The sequence below is a fragment of the Coloeus monedula genome, assembly GCF_965178545.1.
Source record: "Coloeus monedula genome assembly, chromosome: 1".
Classification (NCBI taxonomy): Eukaryota; Metazoa; Chordata; class Aves; order Passeriformes; family Corvidae; genus Coloeus; species Coloeus monedula.
The window spans coordinates 22,637,828-22,657,138 of record NC_138781.1 but is presented as its reverse complement, the minus strand read 5'-3'; the positions used below and the strand labels follow the sequence as shown (position 1 = coordinate 22,657,138).

The 19,311-nt window shown below is 37.7% G+C and overlaps 1 protein-coding gene across 1 annotated transcript; it reads right to left on the bottom strand.

Annotated features, from left to right (window-relative positions):
• Positions 1-4,987: 4,987 nt before the first annotated feature.
• STEAP2 (STEAP2 metalloreductase) lies at positions 4,988-16,368 on the bottom strand (the record flags this gene model as incomplete). The annotated part of the gene is made up of 4 exons (XM_082286148.1): positions 4,988-5,272; positions 11,904-12,068; positions 13,701-14,228; positions 15,877-16,368. The coding sequence occupies 4 exons, from the start codon at positions 16,366-16,368 to the stop codon at positions 4,988-4,990; spliced, it is 1,470 nt and encodes a 489-aa protein (XP_082142274.1).
• Positions 16,369-19,311: the final 2,943 nt, after the last annotated feature.

Below are 19,311 nucleotides of genomic sequence, written 5' to 3'. Positions count from 1 at the left end.
AATTAATGCCAAATAAAAATATGAATGTACTTTCTCATGTTGGCACATCATATAATTCACAATGTTGGAACAAAAAATTAAATATGGCACCAATTCACAGTAACCATTACCACAAGCTAAAGACCTTGCAAAACAATTATAAAATAATTAATCTCTGAATAACTCAAAAAATCTAAATAATTCAAGAACATGTGCACTTAATTAACTTGTACATAGTTTCCACAGTTAATAGAATTGTAAGATAAAATTAAAGACACACAGAACCTGTAATGGAACTCTATTTTAGACAATGTTAAGAAAGAATACCTTACTATCCATAGAAAACAAATAACCTGTTGCTAAATACATAGAGGTCTCCATTTCATAGTACGTGTACAATTCTGTATCACATATTAAGCACTTTTTTTAAAACTGTACAGTAATTAAGATAAATTAAGCTTATTTCATTACTTATTTTCATTAGGAAGTTAGGCAATTTATATAAAGCTACACAAAAATATTTTTATAGCAGGCTATTCCTCAAAATATGTATTTATTCTCCTAAGCAACTAAGATGTCTAAATTAATTTAGTTGTTTATATTCAGGCAATCAAAACTAAACAATTAGCCTCAGGTATTTTTCCAACAAGAAGTCCTAGGGTGAGTTCTATAGAAATCAATGTGTTTGGTCACATGAATAAAGATCCCTTGTGGGACTAAATATGTGCTGGATATAAAGCTTGCTAAATGCATGACTGCTGTTTTACCTTCAGGCTTAATAGTGTCTTGTTAGAGTGAATTGGTCCTTAAAGAACACTACAAAATATTAAATCACAAGTCAACATGCTATTCCAGTTAGAAGTAAATACATGGCCTAACAGGAGACCATATGTCATTTTTGTAGCACGAATATTTCACAAAATACCTTCATATACTCGATCTAAAAATATTATCTATTTATTAATACTTCAATATTTAAACCTTTCAAGTAACGTATAAAATTAAAACACATTTTTAATTTTCTACACACAGTTTGAAAAAAGCAATGACTCATCATTATTCTCTCCAGACACCTTTGGCAGTTTAAAATTTAGCAGTTTAATCATTCTTGAAGAAATTTAATGATGAAGTAACTTTTTGCATAGGAGCGAGGGCCAATACATTTCTGTATATACTGTCAGTGGATGCATTACAGTACAGTATCTATGGACTTTGACAGTAATTTTCAATTAGTACAGTATCATAGTTCTGCAACATTATCCCTATTGCATAAAAACAAATAACTGTAGGGAACATGAATGTTAATTACATATTCTACATAAGTGTAAAATTACTGTAAAATATAGCAGAATATTTAATTTTGGAATGTAGTCAGATTGTCAACGGTAATACTTTCTACCTGTATCTGTTCAGAGGTATGAAATTCTGCTCTCAGTTATACCAGCCCATTCTAGTGATTTTTTAATTAGGTTTCATGCAGAGGACTGGGGTAGAACATAGCATGATATTTATACCATTAAAATTCTCAAAGACTTCGTATGTTCTAAGATTTTTTGAATTAATTTTATTTAAAGGAATGAAGCACAATGCTTCAGCCTTGTGTGGTTTCACTCTGCAATAATGAAATAAGAAACAGTCCAGGACATTAAATTCTGCCAGCCTCTTAAGAAATATACACCTTTTGGTACGGGAATGGAATTACAAAGTTAAGTTAGAAGTTGTAATTGTTACTTGTTCTTCATTTTTATGTGAAAATCTCATTTGTATTAGTTTAGGCTCCTGTCTGTCTCCAGCAATGACAGGATTTTCATTTAAATGTCTAGAAAGTTTGATAAAACAGTATTGTACTTGTGTATGACCACAAGTATCACTGAAATAGCTGCATATTGGAGGAGGAACAATTAAGTAAGAACCTTGAAACAAACTTATTTGGCTTTGGAAATAAGAAAGAATGCAAACATTTTTTATTTATTTGATAGATTTATTGAACTTTTTTTTTTTTTTCTGTAAAAAATGGGAAAGTTTCAAATTTCTAAAATTTTTGATAAATTTTTGGAGAAAGTAGCTGTTAAATGCAGTAGTCCACAGGCAGCACCTGTCTCAGATAACTCCAAAATTACTGATTTCCAAGAGGCTGAGAAGTTATGTTAGGAAAAATCACTGGACACCTGCTTTCTTTTTGGAAGCATCTGCCACTTGTCAGCTATTGGAGACAAGTCTCAAAGACTTAATCTGACCAATTATAGCTGTTCTTATCATTTACTTTTCCAAAAATGGTGAAATAAAATGAATTCTTTTCCTTCCAATTGATTCCATCCCCAAAGCTTAAAAAGGAGGATAAATCTGAGCTTTCCAACTATGTGAATTTGAAAATTTGTCAACTAAAAAATAAGTATCAAATATCTGTTGACAGACATAACATAGCTGTTTTTTTCAAAAAATGTTTTCACAAACCTCCATTTTCAAAAAGAATCCATTGACCTCTCATTCAAAACAAAACATGTCTAGAGACATATAAAAATGCTTAAATTCTGAAAAACCATCATGCAAGTATTTAATTTTTCATCTCTACATTTAAACATGCTTAAAATGAAAGAAAGTTCAACTGTGTCTCAATTTGTAACAAACCCAGAATATACACAGGCTTGATGTGTAAGTTTAGGGAATTTGAATACTAGAATAAAAATAAAATGGTTGTAAATATTTTGAATTTGAAATTATATTAAGAATAACTAACATGAATTCTTTAGGCTTAGGTTGGTATAACTGGGGGCAGAGTTTGATTCTAGAATCTTGTTTTTCTGTGAAGCTGTTGGTCTTACTACAATCGGAGATAATGAGATTTACATGACCAGTGATGTTTAAGGATAAATTCAAACTTAATTCTGTGTATTTCTGATGTATGATATTACCACAAATTCTTCCAAAGTAATAAATAATAAGAGAAGGTTCAGCTAAGAGAATCAGAGATTTTAAACAGTGCAAATATAGCTAAGAAAAATATACTTTCATACAAGTAAAGAAAATTAGGACCAAATACATACTCTGACTCACTGAAATAAAAGTTTTGCTAGTTAAGCAGTAGTAGCCTGAAGGTATGAGTTGAGTTTGGCTATTTTGATAGAGAAGAGTAATTACTACTGGAAGAGCAGTAGTAATAAATAGTTGTGAACATTATTTAGAATCCAACAGGAAATGCAAATGTCAAGGTTTAGAGTTTTTTAAGTATAAGAATAATAATTTGGTTTCTCAAAACTTCAGGCATAGCCCAGAGACACTTGTAAAAGTTAAACCTTTATATAAAAATAGAAGATTGGATCTGCACAAAAAGATACTAAGAATTAAGACACATTCTGGGAAATTCATATATAACAACTGAAACTCCAGTGTAGACACATACGGAACATGAGTATTGTGATGCTTCCAACATATTGGAAGTTTCACAGTGAAAATGGATTTTTACTGTTGCTGAATTCTCAGCTTTTTGTTTTAAAATGTTTCCTCATATTTCAAAAGCATTAAAAAAATCAAAAACTAGTGTGCACACGTATCTTTTTATAAATGTATAGCACTGTTTTGAATCTTTATCATATGATTTATGGAAATAAAGAGATGCCAAAGGTCTAAAATCCTACATAATACTTCGGAAAAAAAAAAAAGGTGGTATTAGTACAATACTCTTTGCTTACAAGATGTACAATCACACCATAATTGAAATGGGGTTTGCATATTCAAATCATGGAATGGTGTAAAACCACACACAGATAAATGTACTGTACATGTGCAATACACTTGACCAAGTGCAAGGTGCTGCATCTGGGTCAGGGCAACTCCCAGTATCAACACAGACTGGGGGATGAAGGGATGTGGAGCAGCCCTGCCCAGAAGGACCTGGGGTTGCTGGTGATGAGGCTCGACATGACCCGGCCATGTGCACTCACAGCCCAGAGACCCAAACGTGTCCTGGGCTGCACCAAAAGCAGTGTGGGCAGCAGGGCAGGGGAGGGGATTCTGCCCCTCTGCTCTGCTCTGGTGAGAGACCCCACCTGGAGCATGGCATCCAGCTCTGGGGTCCCAGCACAAAAAGGACATGGACCTGCTGGAGTGAGTCCAGAGCAGGGCCACCAAGATGATCAGAGGGATGGAGAACCTCTCCTGTGAGGAAAGGTGGAGAATTGGGTTTGTGCAGCCTGGAAGAGATGGCTTAGTGGCAACCTAATTGCAGCTCTCCAGTACCTGAAGGAAGCCTACAAGAGAGCTGAAGAAGGTAATGGCATGTAGTGACAGGACAAGGGGGAATGGCTATAAACTGAATGAGAGTAGGTTTAGATTGGGCATTAGGAGGAAATTCTTTACTGTGAGGGTGCTGAGGCCCTGGAACAGGTCGCCCAGAGAAGTTGTGGATGCCACATCTCTGGAAGTGTTCAAGGGCAGGTTGGATGGGGCTTTGAGCAACTTGGTCTAGTGAAAGTTGTCAAGGCCCATGACAGGGGGATTGGAACTTACTAATCTTTAAAGTCACTTCCAGCTCAAACCGTTCTGTGATTCTGTGAGCATTACAAATTAATTTGTTTCAAACCCTGGTTATTTCCGAAATAATTTACTTTATATTCTGAACTCATTAACCCAGAAATGTGGTTGTAATAGAAGAAATACTGCCCAGAAAATGTGGTATTAATAAACAGCACTCTGACACATATGCTCTAAGTCAAAAAAATATCTGAAAAGCCTGGTCCTAATAAATAGTATTGTGATATAACTGTGCAAAGGAACATTAAAATTTTATTTCATAATCAACTGCCCTCTGTAATCCAAAACAAAAATATTTTTGTAGTTATCAGAAGTAGCAGTCTTCTAGTTATAAACTTCTCATAGTTTGGTTAAGAGCTTGTACTATATGCAAAGCAAGAGACTTTACAAAGATTCCTACTTAACTAAACTTCTAAAAATGCAAGTTTATGACAAAAAACCCCAAGCCCAACATGTACAACAGTGTTAACAAATATCATCACATTACAGTTATCCTTTCTGGGGAGAGGTGTGGAACAGACCCACTTACTTCTTCTATAACATGGCTTTTCTCCCATCCTCTTCGAATTCTCCTCAGTTTCCTACTTACACATGGCAAAAGTAATATGATCTTACCTAGAATTACAATGGAAGGCAGAACAAGGGCAAGAACAAAATTTGGTGGTGTATAAAATCTGTAATACTCTTCTTCAAAAGCTCTCTTCCATCCGTAAATCAGGACATGGAAAGTACTTATAAGCAGAGCAATGTATCCAAGTGTAGACTTGAAGAAAGAGAAAACAGGAAAAAAAAAGAGATATAACAGCACTTGGTCCTTCACCTGACAACTCTAATAATGCATTATTTTACCATTTCTATTAGACATCAAGTTAAAATCTCGTAGCTATTCACTACAATAAATTAGAAAGATATGGTTGTGGTGGCCAATGAACCTACGTTACAAGGGACAGAGAGTTCTCAGTAAAACAAGTCTCTAGTACCACAGGGACCTCATTAGGTTAGGGTGACCAGAAAGGCTTCTCCCAGGATGCATTGTTCTGTTATGGTAATCTACTCCAGTTTGGCTTCCCCGGCTGGCTGTCAGCCTCTATCCCTCGTCACTCCCCCAGAGCTCCCCATTGGTCCCTATTCCCTACTCCCGCCTTTTCCCCGCCCCCAGATAAAACCCCTGAGTTGGGACTTGTCTTTGCTCCTGAATCTTCGGCAGTGTACGAGCAGTAAATGCTTCTGCTGGAACTCATGCAAAGGCCCTTCCCATCTCTTCGCGACCGACTATATACTGAAGCTAGCCGTGCGTTTGTGTGTGCGTGCATGCATGTGACCCCACAGAGCTGGACAGAGACAGTAATACATGGTTTTCAGTTCACATTCTGAAATTAACAGACTGAACTAAGCACTGATTTACAGAGTATCTCTGCTAACATCTACAGGCCTTAGTCAAAGCTGCAATGATGTCTGCCCAAATTCTAAGTAATAGAAGCCAACCTCAGGATATGTATACTAAGAAGGAACAATTCCCATGTGGTTACTGGAACAACATCCATTGTGATTGGAAATTAAGCTTCCTAATTCTTAACTATGAGGATAGATCACTTCCAAGATTCCTTATTATGGAACAATGCAATTCCGTTGTAAGAGATTTGGGCCTCAACTTGCATATTTTTAACACTCTGAGATGCGCAGCTTACTTCTTCCTCACAAAGGCCTATATCCACTTGTCTGATGTTAGCATAAATCATCCCCTACCTTCTCCATCAGTTGTTGCCGATTGGTTAATGGGAGTATCTGAACTGCTGGGCTTGGGCATAATAGCACAAAGCAGTGGTACAGTTTACCATAAACAGGCAGTGCTGGATAAGAGGTGAAAGAGAAGGTTCCCACAGCAGCAGCAGATGAATTTAGAGCTTGCCACAGAAGGTGGCAAGGGGTCATTCACCAGTTCTGTGAATTTGTCTTTTTAAGGACCCTGTAATTGTAATGCTTTGCAGACTTGACAATGCATAAACCTTAACTTTCCCAAAAGAAAAGAAGTCTACTATGCTTTGACTTCTGGTGGTGATCAAATGAAGAAAAACTCTGTCCAAAACTGATGTAATGACTACCTTGGCTGGGAAACATTTGTAGAAAATCACTGAAACAGAGAATGAGCATTAAGAAAGGTATCTGGCTACCAAGGATGGTTTAATTCCAGTAGACAGACAAGCAAAGAAAAATGCAGCCTAAGAGTCTATAATAGGTAGTGAAAGAATTAATTCCTTCTACTTCAAGATTAAGTAGTTTCTAGGGGAAAAAGAATGTCTGAGCTAATACTACTTGCAAAGATTCACAGGTATAATGGTATACAAGGAAAATACGTGTGGTAATTTCTTGGGATTGGTACTCTGTTTTTTGACTTGCCAATATTTATGTATCTTTTTTTGCCAATGTTTTCAGGGCCATTTTGTTAAGCTTTAGATATGTTGCATACTTTTTCTTAAAAAACCAATTTGCTCCCAAAATATCCCACAGTAAACAGAACATTTAGACAAACACTTGAGGATATGAAAATGGCATATGTGGTATCTGAACGGAACTTCTGGTAAGAAATTTGGACAGCAAACAATACTATAAAACCTAATGTTTTAATATGTTATTGCATATTTTTGTTGGTATGACTGTCCTGAATTCATTGTTATATCACTGCCAGCAGGGAGAAGGGCACAAGTGAATCATATCCCTTATTTCCTCATCAGGATTACTGATGGGAAATGTAACAATTCTTGAAAAAAGAAACAGAAGGGCAATATTATACAGTCATTTCCAAATTATTTTAGTGCTTATTTTAATTCAATTTGCAATCTATAGTTTTGAGACATCTATATATATATCTTTCTAGCTAATGGTCAAAATGGAAACTAAGAAGTACATCAGTACATTTTAAACTAACAACACAAGGACAAGAAAAACATATGATGTGCTTTTATTAAGTTCTTTTTTTTCACCCTGTGAAGAGTTGCCATTGTTGGTAGGGCATGTGCTAGTGTGTACTGGACAATTTCAACCACACATCTAAGAAACTAACAAAGACATTCCCACAGGAGCTTCTGTCAGCTACTAATGCTATCTACTTCAACTGGGCCCTTAATTACCATTACCAGGCACCAGATGATAATTCCTTTAAGAGCAGAGGACATCTGAAAGCAGCAAGAAGCAATACTATTTCTTCACTGCTAAATTCACATTGAACACTGCAGTGAGCAGCAATATCAGTTGTAATTCTTGGGAACCCTCTGCCTGGGCTTTAGAATGGCTGCTGGGAAAAGTGGAAGAATATCTTCAGTTGCTTTACTTCCTTATCTTCCATAATACTGTGTTTCCTGAAAGCTGAGTAATAGATTAGCACATTTCCTATGGACTCCCAAGTCTTTTAGCTTTTCTCTAAGTCCTCCCTGTTCTGTTTCTTTTCCTTCCTGATCAAAGTCAGCTTTTAGTCAATATGGGAGATTCCCAGCCAAGGCTACTGATAAACTGGACAAACTGGCATTGTTTGGGAAAGGAACCAACAAAAGTTAGAGGTGCAGGAAAGAAGAAAGATAAAAGCCCCTAAAATGTTACCAGCAAGATATATGTATTTAGAGACAAAAATGTGCTGTGGGGCAATCTGCTTCAGGAATTTCTACATTCACAATGGTCGAGTCATTTCAAGCAATATATAAATACGAAAGATATTTTCAAAATTCTACATTTATGCAAGATATACTTCAGATTCTCCCAGTAACAGGATATTGCTAAACTTATAAACTGTCTGTAGTAACTTCTGACTGGAATCTTACCTATAAACTTGCTAAATACTCAGGCCTCAGTCTTCTTTACTGTGGGGAGAAAGTATCCTATTTTTGTGGGAGAACCAAGGCAGGGCAGCCTTTCTCAAAGTGTATGCATGAGAAATATTTTAGTAACAATGCCTCCAAAAAACTTTAGGATTGTGCTAGGAGAGAAAAGGAATATCTACAAAAATGTCAGCTTCCTACTACTCAAATGGCAGATTTGTGTTGTTTTTTGCTAAAAACCATGAAGCTCAGCTTTCAAAACCAGTCTGCTCTGTCCATTGCCACTTTAAATGATGGGTTTTGGACTTGAAGTCTTAGACTGGAAAACAAAAGCAGCCAATATGTTTACATTATATATTTACAGTTTAACTTTCCTCACAGGACTGAAGGACCCAGTGCAGCATAGCTTGTATTTTATTTCCTTGTATTTTATGTGACCACTCAAGGACTGGTTTCAATAAATGACTTTTTTTCTGTTTGCAGTGTGTTGGTTTAGGCTGTTTATTCTGCCTGCTCTGACAAAATATGAGTTCTTTTGTATTTCTTGCCCACATCTTCCTTTGCTCCTTATCCAAATATATTTAGATGAGAAAAAGAAGAGTACTGAAGTGGCATTTAAGAAAACTGATGCATTAGTTTATCAGCCCCAGCTTTCTCCCCTGCTGCTTTTCTCAGTAAACTTCAACTCTGGGTCACGTTAAGGTGCCTGCAAAGTTTCACACTAAGTTTCCATCATCTAGCATCTCCTACTGAGAAAACTCTTAATCACTGTCTCATTCTGTGGTTCCTCTATCTGGATATTATGAGTGTTTCTCTCCAAATCATAAATCATGATGAAGTAATCAGACCTTTATTTTGTACAGTTGTCAGCTCTGTACTGTAGCAATTCCTGTTTTCTGCTGGTCTTTTAGCTCCTTCTAGGACTGACACAGTAATTTCCTTTTGCACTATTAAACTTTCTCATATCTCACTTTGCTCATATTCATACTATGAGCGAAGGAGTGGCGCCTGCACTGCCTGTCCTCTCAAAGTCCTTTTCCCTTGATGAAGCAGGCTGGAATTTTTGGGGCTGCTGACACCTGCGTTTGAAACCAGGCTAGGTAAGATGGAGGCATCTCCAAAATAAATTGGGATATCAAAGACAGCAATGATTTCTGTGCAAAAATACTGAGAACTGTGTTTCTTTAGAGTATTAGGAAGACCGTGTTGGAAGTCTGTTTGAACTGCTGAAGGTTGGGGAGATGCCGCTTAGGGCTTGTACTACCGGAACAAGGCTAGTCTATACTGCAATTGTTAATAAACTCAGATTTTCTTAGTATGTTCTAGTGGTAAAACTCTTTAGGAGAGGCCAGACCCTTATTTTGATGAAACTGCATTTACTAAGATGAGCAAGCAATAGTGTGTTGCTCTCAGCAGGAAGTGCTGAGCTGGGAAACTGTCTGAGTGTGCTGTCTGACTGATTCTTCATCTGTCAAATGTGAAACAATTTCAGCGACTGGTACGGCAAATCATCTGAGATTCAGGACTAAAGTAGAGACATACTGCTTTTCCCAGATAAAAAGAAAAGCAAAGAAGCAATAGGATGATGGATTAGTAGTTCTATTGTTTGTTCCCCTGACTTAGAGAAGATTGAGAAATTTAAGTTCAATTTTCCTTCATTGCACTACACTTCAGAAGAAGAAAAATATAAAAGACAGTAAGTATTACAATGTTTTTTCTGCTCTACTTGCATACTGGGTACAGTGAAACATGCAGAAATACAGACTCCTTTTACTTTAGTAAGCAATCACTGGAAGTCTGTTTTCTGATTGAGGAAAACAGGAAGACTTTTTTTGACAAGTAACTAAATGAAGAATAAATTACATCCTGAGAGTTAATGACAAAGTAACTATTCGTTAACATTAAGAAATTTTTAGTAGTTCAATACTTTCATGATTAAGAATTGCAAATGACCATAGTTCATTACCAATACCAGTTATCTTCTGCACATAATGCAGTATGAACTGTAACACGCATCCAGAGCAAACAACTTATTCCCAAATTCCTCAAAATACTGACACATGGGTCATTAAAATTCATAATTATTTAAATTTGGAACGATTTTGACTTAATTTACGGTGGAAATAACTGCAGTAAATATGCAGTTGTATTGGCATTATCACTGCAATTATTGTATGGGTTTTGACTCAGTCACACAAGCCTGAAATTTGAAAACATGAGTAAGGAAAAATAAGACACAAATGCCATGTTTGTGGCTGGAAGTTATTACTGGATAAAGGCACCATGTCACTCCCAAGTGAATACATATTTTTCCCTTTTGCACTAATGGTTTATATCACCCAACAGCAGTACTATTGTCACCACACTGAGAATTCCAGATGGCAGAGATGTTGTAACAATACACTTGAGTATTTAGTCCCTCTGAAGGCTCAAAGCTGTGACTGTGAATAAACAGTTCTGTCAGGGTAACTGCACTTTGAAAAACTTTTCAGCAAACTTTTTGTAGGTCTACCTGCAGTTTTCCAGTAACGGAAATCATAAGGGAAGGGAAGACATTACAGACAGACCTCAGACAACTACAGCCATTAAAGTGTTCCCCACCACTCTTCTTTAAAACGTCCGTAAATCATGAAGTGCAACCCAAGCCCTGAACTTTAAAGTCAGTGTCCACGTTCTGAAGTGAACAGGACTCAGGATTAGGCAATATTATTACAATGGGTAAGCTGAAAAAAAATGTTAATCAGAAAAGACTGAGCTAAGAATACAGTACTAAGGCCACAGTCAGAAAACAAAACATGACAAAACCCAAAACTGCGCACACTTAGGAATTTTCACCAGACTGAATCCTAGTAAAATTTCTTATACCTGACTGCCACCTAAAACTACTGGCAATTATGTGTAGGAGCCAGCACTGAGATGTTTATTAAAGCCCATATTTCTCAGTATTTTATGCTGGTTAGATTTGCCTGTTGTAGATATTTATTTGAGGAAGGAAGGCAGCAGATGGTGTGCCAGGGCCTTGAAAAGCCTCTGATTTTAATAAGCAAAGCTTCATATTTTACTAGTGGGTATTTTCAGCTAATGGGAATAATGTAGTTGAGAGCTGTGTTAAGTCCCACACAATGGAGGGGAAGTAAAAATCAATGGCATCATGGCTGTCAGAGAGTTGTGGAATGAAAATCCTGCAGAGCAAATGAGGTCTTCAATTTTACTCGTTATGTGCATCTACCTACAAGTATCTCAACAGTATCATTGCATTTAGCAAGTTTGTCCAAATTTATCTAATTTGACATTAGCAAGAAATTCTAAAAACAGAAAAGGAATAGATTAATGATCATTTGGTCTTAGTTGTGCTGGTTATTTAAGATCAAGAAGTGTAAAAAGTCTTGTTCTAACACTCATGAAATGCTTAATGTGCCTTCATGGTAGTTTATTTGCTAAGTAATTGTTGTTTTTATTAAATCACCAGAGACAGAGGAAAAAAAGGGTTCTTGTCACTTTGCAATGAGCTTTTGTTTGTGATCGTGATCATGATTAAGAAATTCTTGTTAACACCAAAACCCCCTTATTAAAAAAGTAACATACCTGAATAAAACTGAACTCCCTCCAGTTTAAGGCACTGTTTACTGAAGGGATGGAAGTTACTGCCAGCAAAGAAAGCAATCCAAGACTCATTATTCCAAAGGAGATATACATTTCAATTCGCCACACTTCTTCCTCATTCCAAGAATTTTCAACATTTGCATGAACCTGATGAAAGAACAGAAAGGAAGAACTTTATTCTAAAGAATATTAGAAATACCAACAGGTTTTTTTCTCACTTAAAGTTCACTCTCAGAGGACAACTATAAAATGGGGTCAAATATTTCAGAGGTTTCCTCATGTCTTGGAGAAAAACAACTACTTCCTTACTGCTGGTACTGGCTCTTGCTAGATTAAAAGTATGTTAAACATGGAAATTTAGATGAGATGCTAAAAGAAAATGTAACATTATATACCATTAACAACAATAGTGTTATAAAATCATGTAATTCTGCACATTCTTACACACTGTAGAAAAGGAGCTGTGCTCTTCAGACTCTGCGAACTTAAATTCTGTAACATAAATTGGATGAACCTGCAATTTCTTTTTAGTTTGTTACAATTAGAAATAGTTCAGCATCATTTTCTGACTTTCCTCCAGCTCTCTGTGCTGAGTCCAAGCTTGTTTCTCTCTTTCACTATTGACATCAGATTTTTCCAAGATGGTTCTTGCTGGGGAGCTTTACCAGAAAAATGAAACAATTCAGGACCTTGACAACTAAGAAGCTTAGATATTCAATTCTTTTTTCCACTTCGAGATTAACTATTGCAATATGACATGTCTTGAGAAAGGTTCACTAGAAATATTAGCAAGTGATAGTTTTACAGTATCATTAAAACCAAGATAATTTCTTAGTAAAATTACCAGTGAATCCTTTAGTATTACTAATTTAAGTGTGAATTAGTTTCTTGTGCCTATTATAGTTTTGCCCTTCCTGTCTTTCTCTTAAGTTCAGTTTTTCATGCTAGCTCTTTCAGAGTTTGTGACACTCCCTAATTTGTTCCATTTGATTTTATTTCCTTTATTTGTTTATTCTTTTGTTCTATCACATCTCTCTTTTCCACAGATTTTATGTGCTGAATTGCAATGATGTTTTTCTGGCAATGCTGCTTTTCTGCCACTTTAAAGGTTACAATAAGCTGTCTCACTGACAGTCAGAAGCATCAGACCCTCTTCTAGAAGATGACAGATTTGTGGGAGAATGTTTCAGGGTTATGCAAGATCAATTGTTCCCAGGAACTATGAGTCAATTTATATTGCTTGCAATAGATGATGTTCACAGAATTTTAAAAGAATAAAGTATTTTTAGCACTGGTCCAAAATGTTACAAAGTATCAGCATTTTCTTTTTTTTTTTTTTTTAAGATAGAAGTATCTGTAAGCATGATTACAGAATCTACCCTTATACTTTTCATATTTGTAAATGTACTTACAATATACATACTTCCCCCTAGCGTTAAGTATATATGGAAAGGAACATACCTCAGAATTTTCCTGCTGTTGCTCTTACCCTGTCTATCCTACATTCTCCTAATGTATATTGGTATAAGGAATTTCCTAGAAGTAGGACATGTCCTTGATTCCCCCTACCACACCAAGCTGACTTCAGATTGACACACAAGGTGAGCAAAATGCACAGACTTTTAGTCTCCTTATTTGGCACCACCTATGCATAAGATAACCCATAACATTCTGTGCCAAAAGCAGTAGAACAGATTAAGAAAACCCATCTGTTGTATTCAGGAGCCATAAGCACACAGCCAAGGCATTTCTGGTTTATTGAACTAAAGATTGTCTCACCTGTTGATATGCCATGTTGAGGAACAAGTAGCGCTCTGATCTCCTCATGGGCAAGCAGAGGCTGTACACCACATGCACAGCTGCAAAGAAAAAACTGAGCAGTCCAAGCTGCTTTCGGCACTGGAGCCAATTGTCCAGCCAAGGAGGAAATCGCCGATACTTAGTGCCATAGTAAAGCTGATAAGCAGCTGCAATAAGTCCTGATAAATACACTAGAGAAAGCAAAGTGATGGCAACAATTGGAAGAGTCTTGTTCACAATCTCAATGGGAATCTTGTAAAAGTCACTCTGCTGATTTCTTATGTATGGATGGATGACATCTCTGACAAAGGAATAGATGAAGAAAAATGTTGCCAGGCTAATGGCAATCACTACAGGCCCCTTCCACAGGGTGAACAGTCGCAGAGGCAGGTTTTCAATCTCCCTTGAAGATGACAATGCCCCCAAATCAATAGGAATGAAACTGAGCTGACGGGCAAGCTCAATAACTTGATGGCGAGCCTGAACATTGTTGCTGCATATATAGACCTGTTGGGAAAGTCAAGGGAATTGTCTGTAGTCAGAGAAGGAGATTCAAAGGTAAAAAAAACCCAACAAAACCCACCAAAAACCTTAAGGGCCTCCAAATCAAAACACAACTGCTAAAACAGTACACTTTATCCCAGCTTATATCACCCAGATGACAATAAAATCACATAAAAATCTAGCCAAAGTGCAAATATGCACACTGATTTAGCAACAGAGCAAACAAAATAAAATTGGCTTTTTCTTGGATTTAATAATGGGGGATGTCTTGGTAATCTGTACACTGAAACCTGTCATACGGAAATGTCTACAGGACTGGATTACCTTGAAGCAACAGCTAAAAGCATTTCAGAAAATTCCAAATCTCTCAAAAATACACGAATCTTGAATGATGACCCTTAAACAACTATAGCATACACAGAATGAGAAGCAGCAAACTGTGTAATCTCTCCATGGGTAACAATTTTAGCTTAATTTCACAACCCAGATTTCCACAGAGTTCAGATTTGAGTATTTAATAGAAAAGACAAAAACTAGCAGCTGGATAAGAACTTGTTCTAAAGGCCAGTTTATTATTCACACACGGTGAAAGAAGCGTACTGCTACAAAGTACTTCAAGGTTCCTTTAAAATTTACAGTGGGCTATAGTTTGCTCAGCACTGTTTGCTGATCATCTGCATTGAAGCAATATGATCTGTTTTGACTGAAGTGATTATTTAAAGTGTTGTGCTATTCTGAAAAGGGATAAAAGAAGTATGGTGAGGTTATTTTTTAAATTATGCTAATTCCATATTAATTTCATTCCATTTAAATCTACCTGAAGTGCCAGAAAACTCAATTTAGTCTCCAGCAGTCATGCTACATCAGTTATGTATTCCTCAGATTTCATAAAGCTGTGAAGGACTGGATGCTTGCACAGGCTTAAATCCTTTATATCACTTCAGCAAAACATGAAACACATAAAGGTGCCTTTTCTATATGCAGGATGGATTTGCAGAACATACTGTGAAGGAATTTGAACATGATGTTCCCAAGCAGCCCTGGATCAAATGAATGATCACTTAGAAACATATGAGCCTCCTTCTGTTCCCTCATATTCATGGTTTTGGGGCACTCTAAAAGCTAGGTAAGTTCTTTCAATCACTTTGCTGCTACATTGAGTGCAAGCATTTTTACAACAGCTGATTCCTGAGCTCTGGGATCAGGACCTCAGGTTTCTGTGCATCTTTCAGTAGCTCACCCCAATGCTGTAACTAAAATACACTGGAAAAGACTGTCTCTATCCTTGTATTAATCATAAGGATACACATGAACATATTTCCGACGGAAAACATTAAGACCCAACTCTTCTCCTCTGTCTGTAGTCATCAAAAGGTCAATTGTCTACTCTAAGCTAGAATCCACATTTCCTCTGCAATCTTTAAAGACAAACAGGCAACACAGGGAAAAAACTGGACCACTTATTTTATTTGTCTTACAGTAGGATGAACTAAACTCTGAAGGTTTTATTGGCTACTATAACATAAGCTAAAGGCCCAGTATTTTGGACATGTTAAGTCAGGCAGGGTAAATCTCATGAATTCTGGCTGTTACATTCAGTTCCTGTCATTTTCATCTTACAAATAAGTTAAATACAAACAAAAACATTTACCTGTCTGCTGGCATCCTTTGGTCCTAACTGCAGTGACCATGCTGAAATGACGTTGAATCCTTTGACAATTAGGGAATCGGGAAAAAGTGATGCCAAATACTCTGCATTGGAGTCTGGATATTGGTCTACTCTTGTATTATTGCTGACATCAATCAGAATTTTACCAGCAAGTAAATGTTTGAGGTCCCACAAAGAGGTGTAATGTTCTCTGTGTATGGCTACAAAAATGATGTTTGTTTTAGCTACTGCATCTTCATGGTGAGTGACATCAACCACATGGGGAAAGAAGTCAGCAGCATGTTTAGGATTTCTACTTCCTATGACCACGTGGTACCCACATCGGATAAGTCTAATTGTCAATGACTTAGCAAAGTCTCCACTTCCAATGATGCCTATTGTGACCTTATTGGCATCCTTGATGCCATTGGCAACATTTGGTAGAAAAGTTTCATTGAGGTTCTTGGGACTCCCCATCATAGAGATTGATTCCATATTTCCAAGACACCAAACCTACAAAGATTTCTTTGGGGAAAAAAAAAAAAAGAGAGGAAAGAGAAGAGAAGAAAAAAGAGAAAACAACAGAAGGAAAAATCAGCATCATACAATTTTATGAGACCTCAAAATCCATTAACATCTCTGAAAGCAAAATCTTTGGTTCTAAGTTTCATATTATATTTTCTCCTTAAACAAGTATGTGCTAATCAACTTTGTCTTGCAATGTGTCACTAACAGAAGGAGAAACAAGAAACATTAAATACTTCAAGTACTTCAATTATACAGTCACTTAATTAAATAACAGTTTTTTCATCTTCTCCTATTTCCTACCTTCCACTGCCCTGGAATACTGGACCACAAGATAAATTTGTACTCCTGAAACCTATGGTCAATAGAATAATGAGAAGAAATATCTTAAGAAAATTGGAAAATAGTAGAATGTAGAGAGCACTGGCCTGTGATCAGCATGAGGACAGTGAGTACATGGAAGCTGAATTCCATTAAAAGTTTATGCAGGTTATTATTGTGATATCCTCTCCTGGCCATGAAGGAAGAGATGCAAAAGTCTCAAAGCTACAAATCGTCATGGCTACCACCATGACAAACATCCTCACCTGTCAGCCTGGAAAACGGGCTGCCCATGTGGCTCCAATGGCAAAAACAACAAGGGAAATTACAAGACCTTGTCATGAGATCACTAATGACATTTCTAGGTCAGACTTGTAGGCCTGGCCATGGATGTATAAGGATTAACTGTGGATGCAAGGGTAAAGGATTCAAGACCATGAGTCACAAATATGCTTAACAGAATTTTCTATCCAGGGAAGTAAGATAAATCCTGGAGACAAATGCATGGGACAGCCTTCCATAAAAAGCTAATGGCAGGAAGTGACAGATTTCATGCAATAATAAAAGGAAAGATAGTTTTAGGGCTCAAATTGAGTGTAGTAAGGGATGTTTTGAAGAAGAGCAGAAGCTAAGGCTCGCAGAAAAATAAAAGAAATACTGCTATATCCTTGGTCACAGAACTGCAATAAAGCTGTAACAAAGACATTAAAAAACAACAGAACAACCCTCAGGAGGCAAGTCTTCACAGGAAACCACAGTTATGACATAATTAGATCTGCCCTGTTGTGGGGAGTTGACCCTGGCTGGAGGCCAGGTGTCCAAAAAGGAGCTGCTCTATCACTCCCCTCCTCATGGGCTGAGGAGAGAAAATACCACTAAAGGCTCATGAGATGAGATAAGGACAGGGAGAGATCACTCACCAGTTACCACCATAGGCAAACCAGACTCTACTTGGGGAAATTAACTGACTTTATTACCATCAAAATCAGAGGAGGATAATGAGTAAAACAAATCCTAAAAACAACTTTCCCTTCACCCCCTTAACTTTATTCCCGATTCTCTACCTCCTCCACCTCTGCAGTGCAGGGAGACAAGGAGTGGAGGTTATGGTCAGTTTATCACATGCTGTTTCTGCTGCTGCTTTCTCCTCAGGGAGAGAAGCCCTTCCCCTGCTCCAGCATGAGGCTCCTCCCACAGGAGAGTCCTATACACACTTCTCCAGTGTGAGTCCTTCCCACTACAGTCTACAGTTCTTCACAAACTGCTCCAGTGTGGGTCCCTTCCACAGAGTGCACCCCTTCAGGATAGGCTGCTGCAGTGTGGGTCCCCATGGGGTCACAAGTCCTACCAGGAAACCTGCTCCAGTGTGGACTCCTCTTCCCACAGGTCCATGCCAGGAGCCTGCTCCAGTGTGGGCTTCCCATCCACCTACACTAGTGTGGGGATCCTCCATAGACTGCAGGTGGATCTCTGCTCTACCATGAACCTCATGGGCTGCAGGGCAACAGCTGCCTCACCATGGTCCACACCAAAGGCCGCAGGGGAATGCCTAACCCAGTGCTTAGGGTACTTCCTCCTCCTTCTTCTTCACTGGCCTCGGTGTCTACACAAGTTATTTCTCTCACATATTCTCGTCCTCTCTTCTGCAGCTGCAATTACTTTTTTATTCCTTCTTACCTATGTTACCCAAGAGCTGCTACCACCATTGCTGATGGGGTTGGCCCTGGCCAGCCATGGGTCCACCCCAGACCCAGCTGGCATTGGCCACATTAGACACAGGGTCTTGCAGCTTCTCACAGAAACCACCCCTACAGCACCCCTCCCCATCCTGCTACCAAAGTCTTGCCAGGCAAACCCCATACAATTGTAGAACAGGAATAAATTCTGAAAATTAAGAAAGCAATGAGGAAAGGCAGGCTAAGAAGGAGCAAAAAGAAACCACAAGGTTGCTGTCTTGGGAGCAATCAACAACAGACCACAGAGAACCTTTTCCTGAGCCACAATCCAAGAGCTGATATGATGGTAAATAATCACCTGTGGGGGACATTACCCACCCACTGGCTATAAATACAGCATGTGTAGTGAAAACCCCCCCACAAATAAAAGTAGCTTTGTGTTACAGAAATTAGAGGAAGCTACTAGAAGAATGGGCACTTTTCATTTCAGCTTTGAGTAGAAGTTACGAACTCACTGAAACTGGACTCAGAAGTTAAAGACAGAAAGCAGTATGTGAAAGCAACCACAAAGTCAGTACTCGAAGAAAAGATTCAAACAGTGAATCCTTCTGGCAGAGGCAGAGCACGAAGATTTTTATGCATACACTGAAAAAAGCATTGACTTTTTCCTTACTATGTGACCTGGAACATATTTAACACATGACCAAACTACCAGTATTTCCTGTATCAGGAGGAGTTCGCACCCAGGAACATAATGAGAATAGCTGTATTTTCATCACATAAGAGATATATCTGGATATGACAGAACACGTAGGCTTTCACCATGTGATTACAGGGGCCCATTTCAGTTCATGCCATGTAACCAGAAGGTGCTGCAAAACTTTGAGATTGAAAGTGAACCACCATAAGGAAATGG